Consider the following 20,435-nt stretch of genomic DNA (forward strand, 5'->3'; position numbering starts at 1 on the left):
TTGTGGTATCTAATAGAAGAACAATAGAAAGATCAAGTTAGTACGGATGGTTAGTTGAGTATTCTAACTATCCAAGGTTATGGGAGATACTCTTGAGTATATAGTATATGCAGTTAATATTAGAAGAAGAAATGATAAGTCTGGAAGAAGCTATGTAAGTTTTGGTGATGTCTGTTTTGAGATAAAGTTTACATAGGCATTTTCTCATAAACTTGTTATATCTCTTAGCAAAATTGTTATTTTGAGAATCAAGGTTGAGGATATGAAGTAGACATGTTGGTTATGATGTGGCTAAGATTGCTCATCATAATATTGTGTGTACAGAAAGATATTCAAGTTGCAAGGCAAAAGACTAATGTTATCACTAAGTGTAACGTATTCTTAACGTGGTCCTATAATGATTAATTGAGAAGGTCTAATAGCCACGTCAAGGAATCATTCTATGGACTCGATATAAAGGAAGGGAATTTTCCTTTATCATATGGCATGGTCGATGATTGATGATAAGTAGCAGTAAGAGTGAAATCCAAAGTTGACCAAAGCAGTGTGATAGTGAAGGAAACTTCATTTTTGAGGTTTTGTTGAGTGATCTAAGGTTTGATATTTGGATCTGAGGTTTGTGACCTAGTCTACAAGGTCTGACAATGATTGGTTTGGTTGAAAAAATAAAAGGAAAGAAGAACATAATAGTAAACTACATGTTTGAGCAGTGAACTCTTCTTGTAGTTGAAATTGCATGTTTGGGTAGTGGGCTCTTCTTGTATACATTGTACCACAACTCCTAACAATGTTGTCACAACTCTTAACAGAGTTGGAATTGCCTAACAAGGATTCAAAGTCTCTTAATAGGGACTATATGTACTAAATGTTGTAATAGACTCCTAATAGGGTCCATCCTCTAACAAGGAATATTTATATTAATACATCATCTTGTGGGCATCATTCCCACTAGAGTTTTCCCTCTGATCAAGGGTTTCCCTAGTCAACATATCTGGTGTAATTGTCTATGTGCATCTTATTATGGTTTTTGTTTACTTTGGTTGATTGGTTAAGTTGATTTAAAGAAGATAAGTGTTTTAAATGTTGGATAACTTATTCACCCCCCAACCCATCTCAGTTATCTTGGTGGACTATTGTTTCTAACAATGATTAGTTGGACCAAGCTTCAAGTTTAACTAAGTGCCAAAGATTGTTGCACATTGATAGTGTTTGTTGTGTAACAAAACATCACCAATTTTGTGTTCAAAACTTGAGTTACAGAAGTTGGGCCAACTTTGTGGATTATGATGTGATTGGTATTGTAGCCTGATCCAGTAAGTTTTTATTTGTATTGTTATAAATGTAATGTATTGTATGATATCCAAAGATATATGTGATGAGTATATAATGAGCAAAAGTTTGAATTAAAGAAGGCTACAAGTAGTATAAGGGACAAAGAATGCATTATCTATCACAGTTAGGTGATCATTGCAATTCAAGGAATCTCAACCAGCAAATAAAAGTTACAAATTAGAGATCAGCCACTAATTCATCCTAACAAGTGCATCAATCAAATCCTTTAATAGGTTAGACTTAACAATCTTTGTAGAATCTCTTAATCGAGTGCATACTTCATTGTATGTTTGTAAATTCTTTTACAACGTGGATCTCATAGTCCTTATTGCTCGTAATAGGGAAAATCACTAGAAGAGATCAATTGTAAACCTTAATAGGTTAACCTTATACTATAGTACTAAAGTTTTTGGGTATCATCCCCACCCCAATTTTACTTTCTAATTGAAAGGTTTCTGGATCACCATATCTTGTGTCAAAGTGTTATGAATGTTTATTTATTTTCATTCTTTCATGCATGCAATTAGATCATAATATTATATGAAGGATTAATTGGTGAAATAAGATAAATTTATAATGGTTCCTGATTTACCCCTCCCCTCATAGTAACCTTGCCTACCTTATATTTCCAACAATTGGTATCAGAGCTTTTTAGGTTTTAACATCATAAGTTTAAACAGCTTGAAAGAAGATCAAAGAAAATGGAGGTATATAAGCTAGATAAGGCTATTGACAATGAAAAATTGAATCTTGAATTGGTCATAGGACAACTAAAGAAAGCAAAGGAGAAACTCTCTCAATCATTGAAAAGACGAAAATATCTTGCAGTACAAATGAATGACAATCTCTACACTGAAGAAAGAATTGAAGATATATATCCTAAAAGAAATTTAGATGAAGTTGATGAAGCAATCAAAGATCTATTAGAAAAGAATTCCAATCTTCAAGAAGAAATCAGAAAACTAAAAAGAGAACAAGAAATTCAAATAGTCAGATTATGTGAAGTCATGGAAGAAAAAGAAAAATCCAAAGAAGAGATAGAAGAAAAGAACTATGAAATTTAGCATATATCCTTTCAGCAAGCAGACTTCATTGATCAACTCACCAATGCAAATGGAAAACTTATGAATCTAAGATCAGAGAATGAAATACTATAGAATGATCTCAACACTAAAAAGAAAACTTATGAAAGAATGATAAAATTTCAAGAAAGCATGAATCAGTTGAATGAACAAAGTAAGTACAGACATAAAGGAAAAACTAGGATAGGATACACAAAAGAAGGTGAATCGCCTTAGCAAGGAGTCCAAAATAATCAAAGACCTACTTGCAGTCATTGTGGTAAGATAGGTCATACATCAAACAAATGTTGGAGTAGTGGCAAAGCAAAATTCAATGAAAAGTGTTATAGCTACAATAAGTATGATCATAGAGCAAGTGAATGTATGTAAATGTCACAATTACAAGAAACAAGGACACAAATCTTTAGAGTGCAAAACCAAGCAATGGAATTGAGTAGAACAAATTGTGAAAGCAATATTTGGATGGGGTTATAATACATGGTGCAGATATCACTGCTATGGTCAATTTGGACACATTGGAGAAAACTATGTAAAACATCATATAAGGAAAAGAGACACTACAAACAGATGATTTATTTTTATAGATCTTGGACATCTTGCTAAGAACTGTATGAACATAGGTAGAATTAAGCATGAAAAGAAAAACAAAGTTGACAATATCAGAAAGAAAATGAGGCAACAATGGGCACCAAAATCTCTAGAGAATACAAACCAAGATCATGAAGTGAATGACACCCAAGTCAGTGAATTGGGTGGTCCAAACAGTTCAACTTAGTTCCCTATGGAGATCATTGGAGTTGTGATTTGGAAGAAGAAATATAACACCAGTTCCAGTTAGCAAGAAGGACAATCCAATCAGCATTCAAGATGCACTAGGATCACTAAGAATAATGGAAAGTAGGATAGCTTACCAAGTAGGGTCAGGTTGCAAGACCTTACCAAGCAAGGTCGGGTTATATATTGTTGTAAACTCAAGTTGGTAGTTCCTACTTATCTGTTGGTGACTCTACCAAGCTGTGAATATAACCTGAGCATTAAAATTCAAATCAAGTGGAGGATAGTTTTTCACTGAGTGAGTATACACAATAAGCATTAATGGCTATTAAAAAGGGAAATTCATTAAAAGGAAGAAATTGAATACATTGTTTCACCACAAATTTTCAAAGCTAGTTGAGAAGAGCGAATTCAAAGCCCCTAAGTAATTTGAGTACTTATTGAATTTTTTTTTAGTTTTCAAAAACCATACTGAGAAATGGCATCATCCAGCAACAAAAACAAGAAAGGGTCTGAAATGTTGGTTTGAGGAGTTGATTGCAAGGCACCAAAATTCAAGTTGAGTCTAGCAATTGCAGAAGTGATTGACCCACCTGGTGCATAACCTCAAATTTTTCCTAAGGTATTACTCATGTATGACATCCATTCTTTTTATCACTACTCAATCCATGAACTTTGAACCCTAGAAATGAATGAACCATTTAGAGAATTATGTGTGGATAGTGCATTAAAACCTAAACATCAACATTTGGAAACCAAGGGCTTGACACACATATCACATATGCCAAGATACTTCTAGATCAAATGGATGAGATATATTTTGAGCCATGTACATAATGGATAGTTGCGGTTGGAGCAACTTATTTAGATAACAAAGAAAATGATCCATAGAATCATTACGCTCCCAATGCTTAATAAAGTGAAGACAATGAAAACCCTAGGTTGGGTCAAATTAGAAAGAAAACTCTTGCCAAGTGGGATAGAAGAGGAATGAAGATTAGTAGTGTAACTAACATGGAACTAAAATTTGGTATTTACATTATTGTACATAAGATTTACAATTCAAAAAGACTAAACATTGTATCATGTGAAGTTGTCTATCTCACATACAACATTGTGAATAACAACTTCTCCTTCAATCTTGCTGAGTTACTGTTGAACCAGCTCAACAACAATATGGAAAGCATTAGAGGATCAAAGAATAATCTGTGTAAGTTTAGATCCCTTCTTACATTTTTTTTCTTTTTTTTCATAAATTCTTCCCTTCTAAAGGTACAATAGTTTGGAGGAAAGATGTTCCTATTATGTATCAAATTAATGAGTATATAGAAGAGATTGGTAAATATTTTGAAAGTATCATGGATAACTACTTTGAAACATTCAAAGTAAAGATGAATCATGGATATAGGATCCACAAGAAACTTGTTGAAGATTACAAAGATGGTATTTGTTTTATGGTGGGCTATGACAAAGTATATGTTTAGGCAGTCAGACCTAGAGTGGCATGGGTTAAGCCTCTAGAGTATGAGGTTAACATTAATGACACCAAGGATGTCATAGAGGCTCTATTGAATGAGCTTATGGATCCCAAAGCTACATACTTCAACACCTATGATGAATCTAAGGAAAGAATAGAGCTTGAGGTTAAGTTACCTCAAGTAGTCAATAAAGGAAGAAAAAGAGTAGAAAAGATATTGAAAGACACTAAGCAAGCAGGTTCCCCTCTAATGCTTATTGATGGAAAAGGTGATGAAATTGAAGAAGATGATGTAGAGGATGAAGAAGAAGAAGCAAAATCTGAGGAAGAAGAGCCTCGAAGGAAGAAAGGGAAGGTTATCATAACCAAACCTGTTAAGTCATCCCCTACTGTATTCACTAAAAGGGCATCCAAGTCAAGAAATAAATTGAAGTCAGGTGAAAATGATGTCGAGAAAATAATCTTCAAGAGATCTCCACCTACACTTCAAGAAAGACTAAAGAAAATGGAAGAAGGAGTAGGCATGGAAAACTTCAAATTTTTCAAATATGAGACAATGAATGAGGATGAGAAAAGACAAATTGAGGATGTTGTCATGACCAAGATAAGTAGATGGAAGTACTCTCTAGATGAACTTTTATAACATATACCTAATGAGCTTATGCGGGCAATAAAGCCAAGATGGTAAAATGCAAAGAAGATAGTCAAGGACATCTTTGAGTAGACCGTGATACAACTCATGCCTAATCTAAGTGAGAAGGAGGTCAAAGAATCCTTCAAGAAAAATGAGAAAAAGTTCACTCTCAAGATGAACACATGCATGATATTGATAAAATACACTGAATATGTAGTGAAGGTAGCAACAACTACATGGAAAAACATTTATAGACTACATCAACCTAGTGACTTTATTATACATGTTGATGACAAAGATAGTGATGAAGATGAGGAAGAGAATATAGAAATACAAGATGATAAGATTGATGGTGTCAATCTAGATGATGAGGAGGAAGAACACGAAGCTGCTGGAGGAAATATTCCAGAGATACAAGGTATTAAGGAGACTTGTGTAGAGAAAATTGTAGCAGCAATCATGGCTGCATTTCCTCACTCTCCAAGCATAGCCTTAGTGCAATCTAGCTTAGAGATAACTTCTACCGAGTTGGTTGTGGATAAAACTGCTATACCAAGCACCCAACCAGATTTGAATATATTCAATTGAGTGTATCAATGAAAAAAGTGCCTAGTACTTCATTTGTTGAGCAGCAAGGTCCTCCATCATCAAGCTTGACCAAACAGCAACAAGTTATTCATGTTGTTAGTGCTATTTCAACTTTTGTTGTTGGTCCATCATTTTCCATAGTTACTTCTATTCCAAGTATATCTATAGAAAGTACAATGATAGTTGAGAAAGAGTCTCAATCGAGTACTAAAGTCATAGACAAGGGTAAACAAATTGTTTCCACCATTCTGAAGGAAAAAGAAAAAGAAGCAGAACCTATTGATATGGATAAGGATATAGTTATTCAGAATTGTGATATCTCTACTCTCACTCTTGACCAAATGAACACCATGGGTGAATTACTGAAGAAGAGAGCTAAGCAACAGAAGCTTAGAGAAGAAAAGAAGAAAAAGAATCAAAAGTTTGAATACATAAAGAGCATATTTGTTGATGCTCTGAGTATTGAGGTTGATGGCACACAACCTATTTTGGATCAATTAGTAGATATTATCCACAAATTCAATGAAGACTTGAATGGAAAAGAAAGACTACTTCAGAGAGTAGAAAGGAAGTTTGAAAATACAGTGTTAGAACAAGTTGCATAGAGAATTAGACCAAGTAGAATTAGCTACTATTCTTGGTACACTAGAAACATATGTTAAAAATGTTGTATCATTATTTGTCAAGTTAAGTGATACATCTATCTTCACCAAGGATATCAAGGATATATTATCCAAGATAGGTGAAGACATGAAGGAAAGTGCACACCAGCTATCACTTGACCCAAGCCATAGTTCTATACATTATTCAAAGATCAAATATCTGACAAACTTGCAAGAAGAATTATCGAAGGAAGAAGACAGGATCAGGGCCACACTGGCAAAAATCCAAAGCATGATTCTTCCAAATAGGGATACATTACATAAACATATTGCACATGCAAAGACACTCATCGATAATAAAAACTTCTCAATAGTTGATCACATGATGGAATTATTAGCAGAAGTTCAAATTTCACTACATGCAAGCAAGGTGCTATAAGAAAATTGGGACAATACAATGGTACTTATTTTGAAGGTACATTCAGAATCCTTGTCACATTCGGTATTAACATATAGATATTATACACCTTTGGCATTTATCTCAAAAAATGGGAGAAGTGTATATGTATAAGAATAGAGGAGAAGTATACTATACTCTATTTGTATGTATATAAGGGAGATGTATGTATGGGGGAGCAATATAGTATAGTATGAATATAAGCAAAAAATACTTTACAAAAGCAATTTGAAAAATCAAAAAAATTGAATATGTTACTAAGCTATAGTAGATGAAAGTCAAAACTAATTTAAAGATATAGAATAATGGCAAAGAAAGTTTTAACCTACAGTTTTGATTAATCAAATTTTGTTTTCATAAGTGTTTTTGTCACTAATGCCAAAGGGGGAGATTGTTGACATTAAGGTCAATTTTTCTATTAATGACTCAACTCTTATTCAAATTGGTTACATTGCTACTAAGCTCTACAGTTGCTACTGAGCTTATCATTTAGTTTGCAATGTTAAGCAAGTGATTCAATTGTTCATGAGCTAAGTAGCTAGTTTACAATATCTACCAAGCTACATAGTGTTTACTAAGCTTCAAAGATAAAGTTCAGTACAAACTGAGCATAGTAAAGGTTACCGAGTTAGTCAGTGGAACTAAAGAAGATCATAGTGTTAACTAAGCTCTGTACTATTAACTGAGCTCTGTAGTGATAACTGAGTCCAATAGTATCTACTGACCTCTCAAAGTTAACAAAGTGGACTAGTGTTGACCAAGTCATATAGTGTCAACCGAGTGATCTAGTTACTACCAATTTTATCAGAGTTCACCGAGTCAAACAATTTTGACCTAGTTCAAGCTACTTGGAAATGATTAGTATAGACCTAGCTTCATGTTCAACCGAGTGCCAAAGATTGCTAAGCATTGAAGTATTTTTTGTATATCAGAACATCATCGAGTTTGTCTTCAAAACTGGAGTTACACTAGTTGGGCCGACTTTGTGGATTATGATGTAATTAGTATTGTAGCCAACTCCAGTAAGTTGTTATTTGGGTTGGTATATATGTAATGCATTGTATCATATCCAAAGATATATGTGATGATTATATGATGAGAAAAAGTGTGAATTAAAGAAGGCTATAAGCAATATAAGGGACAACAAAGAATTATCTATCACAGTTAGGTGATCATTGTAATTAAAGGAATCTCAACTAGTAAATTAAAGTTGCAAATCAAAAATCAGCCACTAGTTCATCCTAACAAATGCATCAGTCAAATCCTTTAATAGATTAGACTTAATAGTCTTTGCTAAATCTCATAACTGAATACATACTTCATTATATGTTTGTAAATCTTTTTACAAGGTGGATCTCATAGTCCTTATTGCTCTTAATAAGGCAGATCACCAAAAGTGGTCAATTGTAACCCTTAATAGGTTAACTTTATACTACAGTACTAAAGCTTGTGGGTATCATCCCCAACCCAATTTTACTTTCTAATTGGAAGGTTTCTAGGTCACCATATCTTGTGTCCAAGTGTTATGAAAGTTTATTTTCTTTCATTATTTCATGCATGCAATTAGATTAGAATATTATATGAAGGATTAATTGGTGAAATAAGATAAAGTTTTATTGGTTCCTGATTCACCCCTCCCCTCTCAGTAACCTTTCCTACCTTATATTTCCAACAACGAGAACTTACACAAACAAAACAAAATCTTGAATAGTGTAATGCCCCGCCAAGAGATCCAAAAGAATTAACCTAAAGTTTTACTAAGTTTGCTAAACATTTTTTTTTTTTAAAGTAAGAATGTATAACATACACATCAAACACATAGTAGCGGAAGCAATAACATGTAATCATCAACAATCATACATAACAGGTTACATTCCTTAATGATCCCAAGATGTTGAGTCACTTTTAAATTTAATTAATTCTAAGTCTAACAACTACCACATCCACATGAAAGAATAATAATAAAGTCCAATGTCCACAATATACATTTGTTTCGAATGCCTCTTGGCAAATTAATTTGAAATGCTCAATCATCCACTATACATGTCACAGGGTATGAAAGGCTTAAAAGAATATACATATGTAAAAATAGAAATGCATCAACCTCCACGAATCCATGATACTAAGTACAATAAAAATATATGAAACCATTCACCATACATGATATATCCATACATCCATAATGATAAAACATCTATCATAAAATCTAACCATCCATCATAATAATCCAAGAACATAGTGAAGGTAAATGCCAACCAAGAAAGCTCCAGCCACGGCGACTACAGACGGATCTCAATGGTAAGAGTAAAAGCACTACCACCTGACCACATGGAACCTAAATGGTCCACTCCCACCACATTGAGGAGATAGTCTCAAGTCCCAAACAAGGTATCAAAACACAAAACACAATTACTCTCTAAGTCTGGAAAATCCTAAAAGTACACTAACTCAAAGGTTCCAACATAGATAGACATCTAGACCCAGAGGCACACAAAGACACGTAGGAAACCTGCTATGAAAGCGAAAAAGTGTCATCGCAAAAGTCACGTCGAAAGTTACCCGAGCAATCCCTTAGGAATCCCGGGTCCCCTGTGATCCTACGGCCACTAGTATCCTCTAGTACTGACGAGGCATACTACGGAATGCAAGGTCGTAACCAAGCGTTCTCTCTACCCCATCCTAGTCTGTACTATCACTCAAGGCATGGGAGAGAACATACAGTTATCTTATTAGGTTCATTTAAGTTAGTATTTAGGTGAGATGTTTTCACTTATTTAAACAAACAACTTACAATGAGTCATGCCCAGAGCCACTTCGGGTCTCCCGTCCCTCATTGCAAGCCACTTCCTAACACTACACATAGATAACCTACCCTAGGCTCATGACAGCACAAATCAAAGAATCATAATAAAATCACCTCAGTCCTATACAAGTGACTAAAAAACATCATAAAAGATAAGCCACAATAATTACATCAGTTCTTCATGAGCAACTGATAAGCATCAAATAATAATCATATGATCACAACAGTTCTCTTATCAGCAACTGAAGGCATCAATGATAAGTCACAATATCCAATGGTTCTCCAACGAGCAACCAACAAGTATCCCAATAATAGATCACAATACTGATCGAAGACTCCAAAATGGTCAAGTCAAAACATGTCACAACGTGAAATCACCAAGAACAATTCACTTTAAAACACCTCAGCTTCACACAAGGAAATCGGAAAGAATTAACAACTAGTAAAGACATCCATAATAGAGCATAGCATCACATTACCAAGGTCGAGTATAAAGATCGAGAACAAATCACCATAACATCACAATCGCACAACCGCAGAGCCTCTGGTAAATGTCCTAAATTGGTCAACACTCTAGGACCACCCAAACCCCAAACATAAACAGAACATAGAAAGCGTAATAATCTCATAGTTCATAGTAAAAGTTCCAACTTTCATTTTAGTGTGAGTTTTCAATTAACTAAGTTTCATAGTTTACCCCAAAGAATTAACCCGATTCTTATAATTAATCATATCACAACTTAAGAGTATTAATAATCATTTATTAAATTATTAAAATAATAACAATAATTGATTATTAAAAATTAACCCAATCCCATTAATATTCAATTTTCTTTTCAAAAAAATATAATTAATAATTATTAATTGATAATTATTATTAAATTCAAACTTATTCAAAAATTTACATTAATAACTATTAATTATTTAATAGTTATAAATCATTTAATAGTTAAAATTATTGACCAGATTCATTGATAGACGATATCCACTAAAAATATTAATTAAATAATTTATTAATCTATTTATTAATATTTTAAACTATGAAGTAAAATCATATATATATATATTTTTTTAAATAAATTACATTTAACAATGCATTAATTAATTACATAATTAATATTAAAATAAATTTAATTTAATTAAAATAAAACAATTTTAAAAAAAAAATTTAAAAACAATAAACTCACGTATCTTTAATAAGCCCGTTGGCTTAATACAAAAGCTTGCAGCGGTAGGTACCTGGTACCTGACGTCGTAGTACCTACGACGCAGGCACTGTGCGCAAAGCTGCGGTAGTGGGGGTGGGGTACGGGGTAATTCCCTCCCCCCCCCCCATAATAAAATATAATATTTTTTTTACTGTTTTGTTTTTTAAAAATGATTTTTATTTAATTAAAATAACCATTCAAAGCCCATTATTATTATTATTATATATATATATATATATATATTTATTTATTTATTTATTTATTTATTTATTTATTTATTTATTTATTTATTTATTTATTTATTTATTTATTTAATTAATTATTTTTATTTTTTAATTACAATTTAATCTGATAGGAAAATTAAATCGAACCAATCAAATTTTCATTTCCCAGATCAAACATTTTTCCAAATTAAATTTCTCAATTTAATTTTAATTCAACCCAAAACTTGATTTAATCCAAATTCTCTTTTTACCTACGAATGCGGTTTTCTAAAATAGTTTTCCAATCTAGATTTACAGATGAAAATCGAATAGCAAAAGATCCAGAACGAAGAATTCACACATTCGAGGAGACAAGTTCTTACAATCACGAAGTAGACAGAATATATTAAATTTCTTAAATCATTTAGGGGTCAAAATACCAGACCCTACCTGAACCTGATGCTAATACGCAATTCCCAAAAATTGTAAGAGAGCTCGCATCTCTTCAATAACTTTCTTCTGAAAAATCCTTCCTAGAATTCTCCTTCTGAAATTTGCTTCCAAAGTTCTTCCCCCAAAATTCCTGTCTCGAAAATTCACCGTCCCCCAAAAATGAACCCCAAAGTTGTGATAAGGAGTTTTCTCCTCAAATCGGGGCACTAATTGTGCGTTCACCCGAGAGGACTCCTTTCTTAACAAACTCAAACTCCAAATTAACTTTTATTATCTTTTCTTTTATTTTGCATTCATCTTTTCATGCACATTAAGTTGAATTATTAACTAACTTTATTTAATATTCCACTTGACTTCTATTTTAAATTAATTTAATACTTTAATCTCATGTGCACTTTATGAAATTAAAACAACACTATAATTTTCTCTTATTTTATCTTTTTAATTAATTTCTTTTATATTTCCAACTCATGCTCGCATCATGCAATCTTACAACTTTTTAATAATTAATATATTTTCACTTTTTTTTATTTTTTTTTAGAAACTTGATTGATAGAATATTTAATTAACTTAAATAACAATAATATTTAGCATTTATTTAAAAATGAACTCTAAATATATTATTATTAAATTAAATAAATATTATCACGTTCTAAATTTATCTTTAAACTTTTATCTTTAAATTTAATTATTTTATTTAATTAATTTCTCAATTAATTAAATATGAAAATGTAATAATGATTTTTCATTAAATTAAATCATTAAGTAATCTTTTTAATTAGACTTAATTAATAGAAAAACATTAAGGACTCATAAGGCAGCATACGAAAACCCATCATAGAAAAACACATACTAAATCAAACAAAAAGATTATAATCACGAAATTACATCATTTGATGGATTCGTAGGGTACTTAACTCAGATACTTGTCCTAATTATCAATTAGAACAATTGGCTAAAGGGCTTAGGATTTGGACTTAAGAGTTTAACTCCCCTCTCTTACCATTGAGCTAATGCGATAGGGTACGCTCATCCTGGCGATTCAGGGAAGTCGATACCCGGTACCTGCAACCTACATAAAATCCACGCATGTACAAACATAATATTCTAAGCTAAACAGACAATGGCAGGAAGTGGTGCATCGTGTAGATCCCGACTAGTAGGTGACTACGACTCCCTTCCTTAACCACATCAGAAACACCATACATAAAGAAAAAAAACACGCACACCATACACATGCAGTATGGGGTAAGTATCCATAAGAAAGCACATGTGATAATAAACCATCTAACTAATCATCATCGATAACTGAAAAACATTGAATAATCATCATACATGCATGAAATATAGAGTACCAAGTAATCTCATCATATAATAAACTGAGTGTAAAACAACATCTGATAATCTCTAAAATAATAATACTAATCATCAAGCATAAAATTGGCCTAAAAGAGTTAGGAAGGATGACTGAAATGCGACTTAGGGGCAGGCACTACAAAAAGTTATAATCCAACACTAAGAAGCTTGATGAGAAGATTATGGCACAAAGACATTTTTATGACAAGACAAGGATTGGATATGTTGAAAGAGAATCATCTAAAGGATATGAAGTTCCTAAAAAACTAGATCTAGTGAACCAACAACCTGAAAACAAGAATATATTAACAAATAAGTACCTAAACCATCTGAACAACATGAAGAAGTAAAGAAAAATATTAATGGAAGATGATTTGCATACAATCAAGTTAGACACATGAAGAAGTATTGCATAGATAAGTATACTAAACCCTCTTCTAGTTATTCTTATAATTGCTTTGATTATGGACATAAATCTAATAAATGTAGGAAACCTAGATATAACAATAATGGAATATATGAAAGTACTAACTCTATAGCTAGTAGACCATTGGGAGCAATAAATGTTGTTAAAAATGGATTTATGTGTTATAAGTCCAACAATTTTGGACTTATCGATAGAAATTACAGATTATAGACTAATCAATTTGGACCTAGATATGGAAACAATGTGATAGCATTTTATATTTGCAAAAATTTAGGACATACATTAGATTTTGTAGAGTGAACAACATAAGAACACCAAGTATGAGATCACAAAAAATGAACTATAGAAGGAATGCAGACAACAAAGTAAGAAGGAATGAAAATAGTAATGAAAGGTAGAAAGAAAATGTGAAAGACCAATTAGAAAATTTCATTGATTTTTTTAAAATCAAAGACACCTAAAATAACACAAATATGGGTTGAGAAGTCAAAAAACACATCTAAGAAGAAGTTCAAATCAGTTGTAGTAGCTAATAAACCCCTATCAATTTAAGCAATCAATTCATTGGAGAAAATAGGGGATAACATGCCAGAAATTCATTACACACTGCAATTGTGACATAAAGTTTTGTGCACTTAAGAGAAGCATTAAAATGATGTTTGAGAGTTATAGTTAAGATAGCATAAAGATACAAGGTCATATGTGAGCTTGAGAAAGGAATTTAGCCTATTAGTTGTAGAATCAACTTTTTGATTTTTGTGTACTAGCACGATTAATATAGATCAGATTTATGGTAAACAAAAGGACTAAAATAAATGTAATTAACCACCATTAAAATGTTTGAGAGCCAATAGAAACTTGTGGAGCATATTTTTGAGTGATTTGAATGGGAACTAAAGTGTTGGAGAGATGAACTCAAAAAGTTTACACAGAATCCCTAATTTCATGGTTTTAAGGTATTTATCTACATCGTTGAGACTTAATTGTGAATTTGTTTAAAATTTATAAAATGAATCCCTCTTTACTACATGATATTCTAGAAAAACTAAGGTGTAAGTTTAAGAGGACTTCAATTGCACATTTAGAAGATGACCCTATCAAGGAATTTTCACAGATTCCTGAAGAGTGTTAGTTGTGGAAGATTTAAGGTTTTACAAAGACTGTAAGTTTGAAACCCTAGGAGATTCAGAGATTTCTAGTGAATATGAGAAGATTTATAAATAAGACATGGGCTTTAAGAATGAATTCAACCATTTTGGAAAATTAAAGATTGGTCAATTTTTGTTTTGTCATGAGTTTGATAATGAAGAATGGGCTAGAGTTATCCTAAGTAGAACCTATGATAACAAATTTTGGTTAAGAGACCAAGTTGTTGAGATAACAAATAACTTAATTCATGAGGTTACTGGACTAAGAAACAAGGTAATACTATCTATCAATGAGAAAAATGTGAAGAAATTAGTGTGAGGAAATACTAAGACAAATTGGAATGGTAGAGACGTGATGTTGATTATGATTGAACAAGATGATGTCAGGTTTATTAGTAAAATCTCAACTTATAAGATGAGTTCTAGCTCTAGAGAAGATGAAGTCTTTGCAAGCTTCATAAATGCAACTTATAAGATGTGTGTTGAGAGAGTGGAAGCTTATTTATGTGAGATTTTCAAACAAAAATTCTTTGATAACCTTGAAAGGATTAAGAAGAACAAATATGCAATATTAAGATTTGGATCTATGATAACTTATATGTTCTTTCTTCTCATGAAAATAATCCCTCCTATGCATGGAATGTATCAAATTGGAATTTGGACAAGTGTATCATAAAATCAATCAGTTACTATTATAGAAAGACATTTGAAGATTGCATAAATAGCAACGTAACCATTATGATGAAGACATTTCAGACAAAGATGAGTGACAGAAAGGGGAAACCTAAGTCAGTTATAGAGAGGTATAAGAAGTAGATATGTTTCTTGGTAGAGACTAACATGACATGGATGGATCCAGTTACTCTTAGAGAGTACTCCTAGAGGTATTTTTGTTGATCCTTTAGGCTACGAAGTTACATAAGCAAAAATTAATGAATATGGTAAGGAATTATTGAAGGTAGATATTGATGATCAAAGTGAGAATTGGGGGACTATAGAAGATAGATTGACCAAGACACAAAAATTATAGATATGTTAATCATTAAAGAAGAAAGTAGAAAATGTGGCAAATAAAATGCTTCATGAAACAAGGATCACAAAAGAAGAATATGTTGAAGCTAAAGAAATAGCAGTAGAGATGAAGGAAATTAGTCAAAGTAATAATTTTCTATATTAACCACTGTCAGCTGTACATACTAGTCCACCTCCTACAACACCTATTAGTGCCATACCATCTATTTTAGAAGCATAAATAATAAAAGAAGAAGTGATAGTGATGAATGAGATGAGTAACCCTACAACTTCAAGAAGATCTATAGGGATTTCACCATCTATGACACTATCACCTCTTAAAAAGGAAAAAGGAGGAAGAGAAAAAGGAAGATGTGACACCAGAAAGATTAAAAAGAATAAAGGAAATGGCTAGTGGGATGATACCTAAAAAGAAGCCCAAGGTATTAATGACATATGTTGGAAATAAGACTACAGTAGATGAAAAGGAAAAGGAAAGCACACTTAAGAGGATGAGAGGATATATAACACCACCAGTTGGACCATGAACAAGGCCACAACAAGTGGAAAGCAATGAGTAGAAAATAAAATTTTGGAAACCAACAATTGGAAGAATGATTCACATGATAATCAAAGATGGAAATCTAACTTAGCTCAAGAAGTATTATGATCTATATGACCCATTACAAAAGAGAAAACCTGAGAATGAAGTTATAAGGTATATGATAGATTTTAAACAACTATTTATAAATATTCATGGAAATATACTTGAGAGCCTATACAAAAGATTGGTTGAGAAGAAAGCTAGAACCAAAGAAGATGATAAGAAAATAAGAGAGAAAGCTATTAGAAAACTTTGTGCCATTCAAAATGACAATGAAATGAAAGCAATCTAGAAAAAGATTGAACTATTGTTAAGGAATAACAAGAGGTCTATACTGATAATGGGAGGAGAGTATGAGTTAGTAACCAAAGAGGCTAAGTTAGTAGTAGTAAAAGTAATTAAATAAATAACATCAACTCTAGCATCAACATCTATTGAAGATGAGCCCTAAGATGATACAACAATGGATATCGAGGATGCATATAATGTGCAAGCTAAAACCATGTTGATAGGGGAGCCACAATTATTGTAGATACTAATGAAGATCCCTTTGCTAGCAATATAGATGACCCCTTTGCAGAAAAGAAAAATTATGAAGTTGGAAATTTAGTTACATATAACATAGTTGACTATTCCAACTCGAAAGAAGGAGAGGATAAAAAGAGAAAATGGGACTCTATAGTTGTGCAGGGACAAGATCCACCAAAAGATATGCTATCAATAGCTACCCTTGTGAGTGTAGAGTTTGAATTTATAAATTACAGCGTTAGAAATATTGGCATGGAAAATAGAAGTTTTTTTTAAAACTTTTGATTATAGTTTTTACTTTATCTTATTTTTTATATATGTAAGAATTCATCACTTTAATCAACCTAATATTACTATAAAAAATGAATGATATCAAAGGACTTCTAAAAATGATTCCAAACATAAATATATTTAGCTTTAAATTAATTAAATTTTTATAATAGATTTTTTTAAGTTGACATTTTCTTCAAAAAAAATTCAGGTAATCTTTTTAACATGATTGATGACATTGACATGACATGCCCTATGAGTCCATGTACAATACGTTGTGCTTAGAGCTATGAGACACTAAGACCAAAAATGAGGGACCTCATACCCATATAAAAATGTTGAGGCCTAAACTCCTGAATACATTAGATTATAAAAGGCATAAATGCATAATCATAATGTAGGCCTGGTAGAGGTTTGAACCTAGACAAGGAAAAGAACAACAACACCACTTAACCTAGACACTACATGGTGAACTCATTTTTAATATAAGGCTTGATGTCCTATGAATGTTTAATATATTTTATATTAATTCTTAAATTAAATATAGAGGCCATTTTCTTACATTGTAGTTATAAATGTTTGAATGTGTAGGCATATCCATTCTCATCTCTAAGTTTTTCCCTTTTTGAGTAATAAATGAGAATGTGTGCACATACTTATCTTAAATTCAAATAATTATGAGATATTATTCATAAATAAAACACTTAGGTATTTTATGACTAAAATAATTTGTTAAGTAGATGTGTAAGCATTTGTTGTGAATTTTATTGGCGTATAAATCTTTTTTTCTAAATAAGCTACATGATTTATTTAATGATTTCAATCCATATAAATATTAAGATTAAAAAATTGCATGATTAGTTGTTTATATGCATTTTAAAAATATAAATCATGTCTATTTTCTCTTTAGGTGGCCCCAGCTGAGTTGGAAGCACTATTACTAAAACATTCAGAAATTTCAGATGCAGCAGTTATTCGGTATGTGATATTGTTTTATTTAAGTATGCATTTATTCTTGAAATAAATAATTTTCAAATAGGAATAAAGAAGAAATTGAGTTTATATGACATGGAGAATTGTTTGCAATTTTCTCAATTATAAGTTCATTTGTGTAGTCAAATCGATCCACGACTGGGAGAGGTTCCTATAGCATACATTGTCCTTTCTACACGAAGCTCTTTGACAAAGAAAGATGTGATGGAGTTTATTTCCAAACAGGTAATAGCCAAAATTAGACTAATACAAACATATTTTTTAACATATTTAATATGTATTGTTATGATGTTTAATACTACAATTTACTTAATGCATTTATGTTTGTAATTAATCATTGTATATTTCTAATGTCTTTTTTTCTAGGTAGCACCATTTAAAAGGTTAAAAGATGTGATATTTGTAAAAACTATACCAAGATCTACTTCTGGAAAGATCCTTCGACGATATCTAGACAAAAATATCAAATCACAACTGTAAGTGTCATATGTATATGTCATAAAAGGATTATAAATCTAGACATAAGAAAAAAAATTTATGCAACATATTATTACAATTCCATATATACTTTCACTTAATATTTTATAAAATTATAGATAACATTCACAAGTCTTAATCTCTTTTGGATATCACATGTCAACCAAATCATAGTTTATGATCACCTTTCAAAAGTATGTCTTCATTCTCAAAGGTCTTTAATAATAATAATTTATGTAGGTATCTTCATTCAAAATTCTTTAGTAATATTATATCTTTTTCATAGAAATAAACTAATTACCATTTTCTTTTAGACTAAAGAGTTTTCAATATCTTTTAAAGGCAAACTTAGTTATGATTATTTTGATCCTAGTTGATGATAATTTCCTTTATAATATATTTTTTTGTTAGAATTGCACATTAAGGATTGATTTCCAACAAGGTAAGTCATACAACCATCCCCTTTTCAAAATGTTAAACTAAAGATTTCAAAAGATAATCATATTATCACATTATAGACAAATGACTAAAAAATATCATTTACTTTAGTGTGTCTAATGTTTGTGAGGTGTAAATTATTTTATTTAGAAATTTCAAAATAATTTGTTGTGCTCTAATTTGGTGAGGTAAATATTTATTTTTTGATAAAGAAGCCACCAAGCATAACTAGTTGCAATGAATTTAAAAGTTGAATTCGAAAGAATTTTGGTCCAATTGAACATAAAATTGACCAAATATTGAGTGTAACTATTTTAGAAATAGTAAATGTCAAAGTGTACATGGATATATGATAAAACTTTGTAAACAAAATTGATGGTCTTGGATTCAAAACTTGAATATAAGTTAAAAAATAAATTTATGTCATTAATTCATTTGCAAGGAGGTGAGTCGTCTCTAAAGAGATAACATACTTTGAAAAGAGATAAATAAAGAAACTAAATTGAGGAATAAAATAGTTGTAATGAAGTATAATCCTTGAAATAAAAGAACTTAGAAAACTAGGGCAAGAAAGAAAGAAGATGATCACCTAAGTCATTTGAAGGTACATGGAAATATAAGGATTTTGATAATTTACATATTTTTAGAAATTTAAATAATTATTCTAGTAAATTTTGTGCAATGATATATCAATATGCATTGTTGGAAGTTGAATTATAAATCACATCCTAAAAACCATAGGAAGGACTCCAATGGGTCTATGACATCCTCACAAGAAATAAAGTTGACATACATTTTTTTTTTAAATCAAGATAAAATTTTGGTTTACATCATTACTATGGTGGATAGAAAAAAATGAAAGAAAAATAAGCTTTCTTGGGTGGTCCCACAATATGTGTCCCACTTTTTTTAACATCCTGATTTTTTGCTCAAATTATAGATTTTTAAGAAAATATGATGATTTAAGCATTGTGAGGTCCCATTTGAAGGAGTAAGGCAAAAATAGTTAGATAAAAGCATCTTAGATAAAAATCTTTTTGGTATAATCTATCTTCCTTAGTCACACTTGAAATCAATTATCCTTTGCACTCATGAAAATGCTAAAAAAAATATTTTGACATTAACTTTTTGGCAGATCAAATAAATTTATTTGACAAAACAAAATTTAGGATGATACTGCTCAGAGACATCTTATCAAAGATTTTTATTTTTATATATAGACTTTATGATGGCTTAACTTTTTAAGTTTTAGTAAATATAGGTTGTCCTACCATTTAGAAATTTTTGTGTTTGATGCTTCTACAAAAATATTGAAATAGAAAAAAAATAAAAATATCGTAGAACTAGGTACTTATGTTATATTTATAACAAAAAAGGGAAAAATAAATTTTGATATATATAGATCAATTCAGAGTGATCAAAGTGAACCTATGTCAAGATTATAATTAATATCACTTCATAAGTTAATAAACTATAAAAATTTCAATCAACTTGAGTGAAACAAATTGGATGCCCTAAATATTGGTGTTACAAACCTAAATTTGAAAGAAATATGTTTTTATCATATTCA

General features: G+C 31.1%; 1 protein-coding gene across 3 annotated transcripts in view; it reads left to right on the top strand.

The window, feature by feature from the left end:
• LOC149543243 (putative CoA ligase CCL7) overlaps positions 1-20,435 on the top strand; it is a 149,542-nt gene that overhangs the window by 106,657 nt on the left and 22,450 nt on the right. Inside the window, exons 4-6 of one of the 3 annotated variants that reach the window (XM_089798088.1) lie at positions 17,868-17,935; positions 18,073-18,175; positions 18,317-18,426. In XM_089798088.1, coding sequence (XP_089654214.1) covers positions 17,868-17,935; positions 18,073-18,175; positions 18,317-18,426 — 281 coding nt within the window. Of the gene's footprint in view, positions 1-17,867; positions 17,936-18,072; positions 18,176-18,316; positions 18,567-20,435 lie in introns of those variants that run through there. The other 2 variants (XM_089798091.1, XM_089798090.1) reach the window with 2 other exon arrangements.

The sequence above is a fragment of the Cupressus sempervirens genome, chromosome 8 (assembly GCF_028749045.1).
Source record: "Cupressus sempervirens isolate cs-2001-9-10 chromosome 8, ASM2874904v1, whole genome shotgun sequence".
Classification (NCBI taxonomy): domain Eukaryota; kingdom Viridiplantae; phylum Streptophyta; class Pinopsida; order Cupressales; family Cupressaceae; genus Cupressus; species Cupressus sempervirens.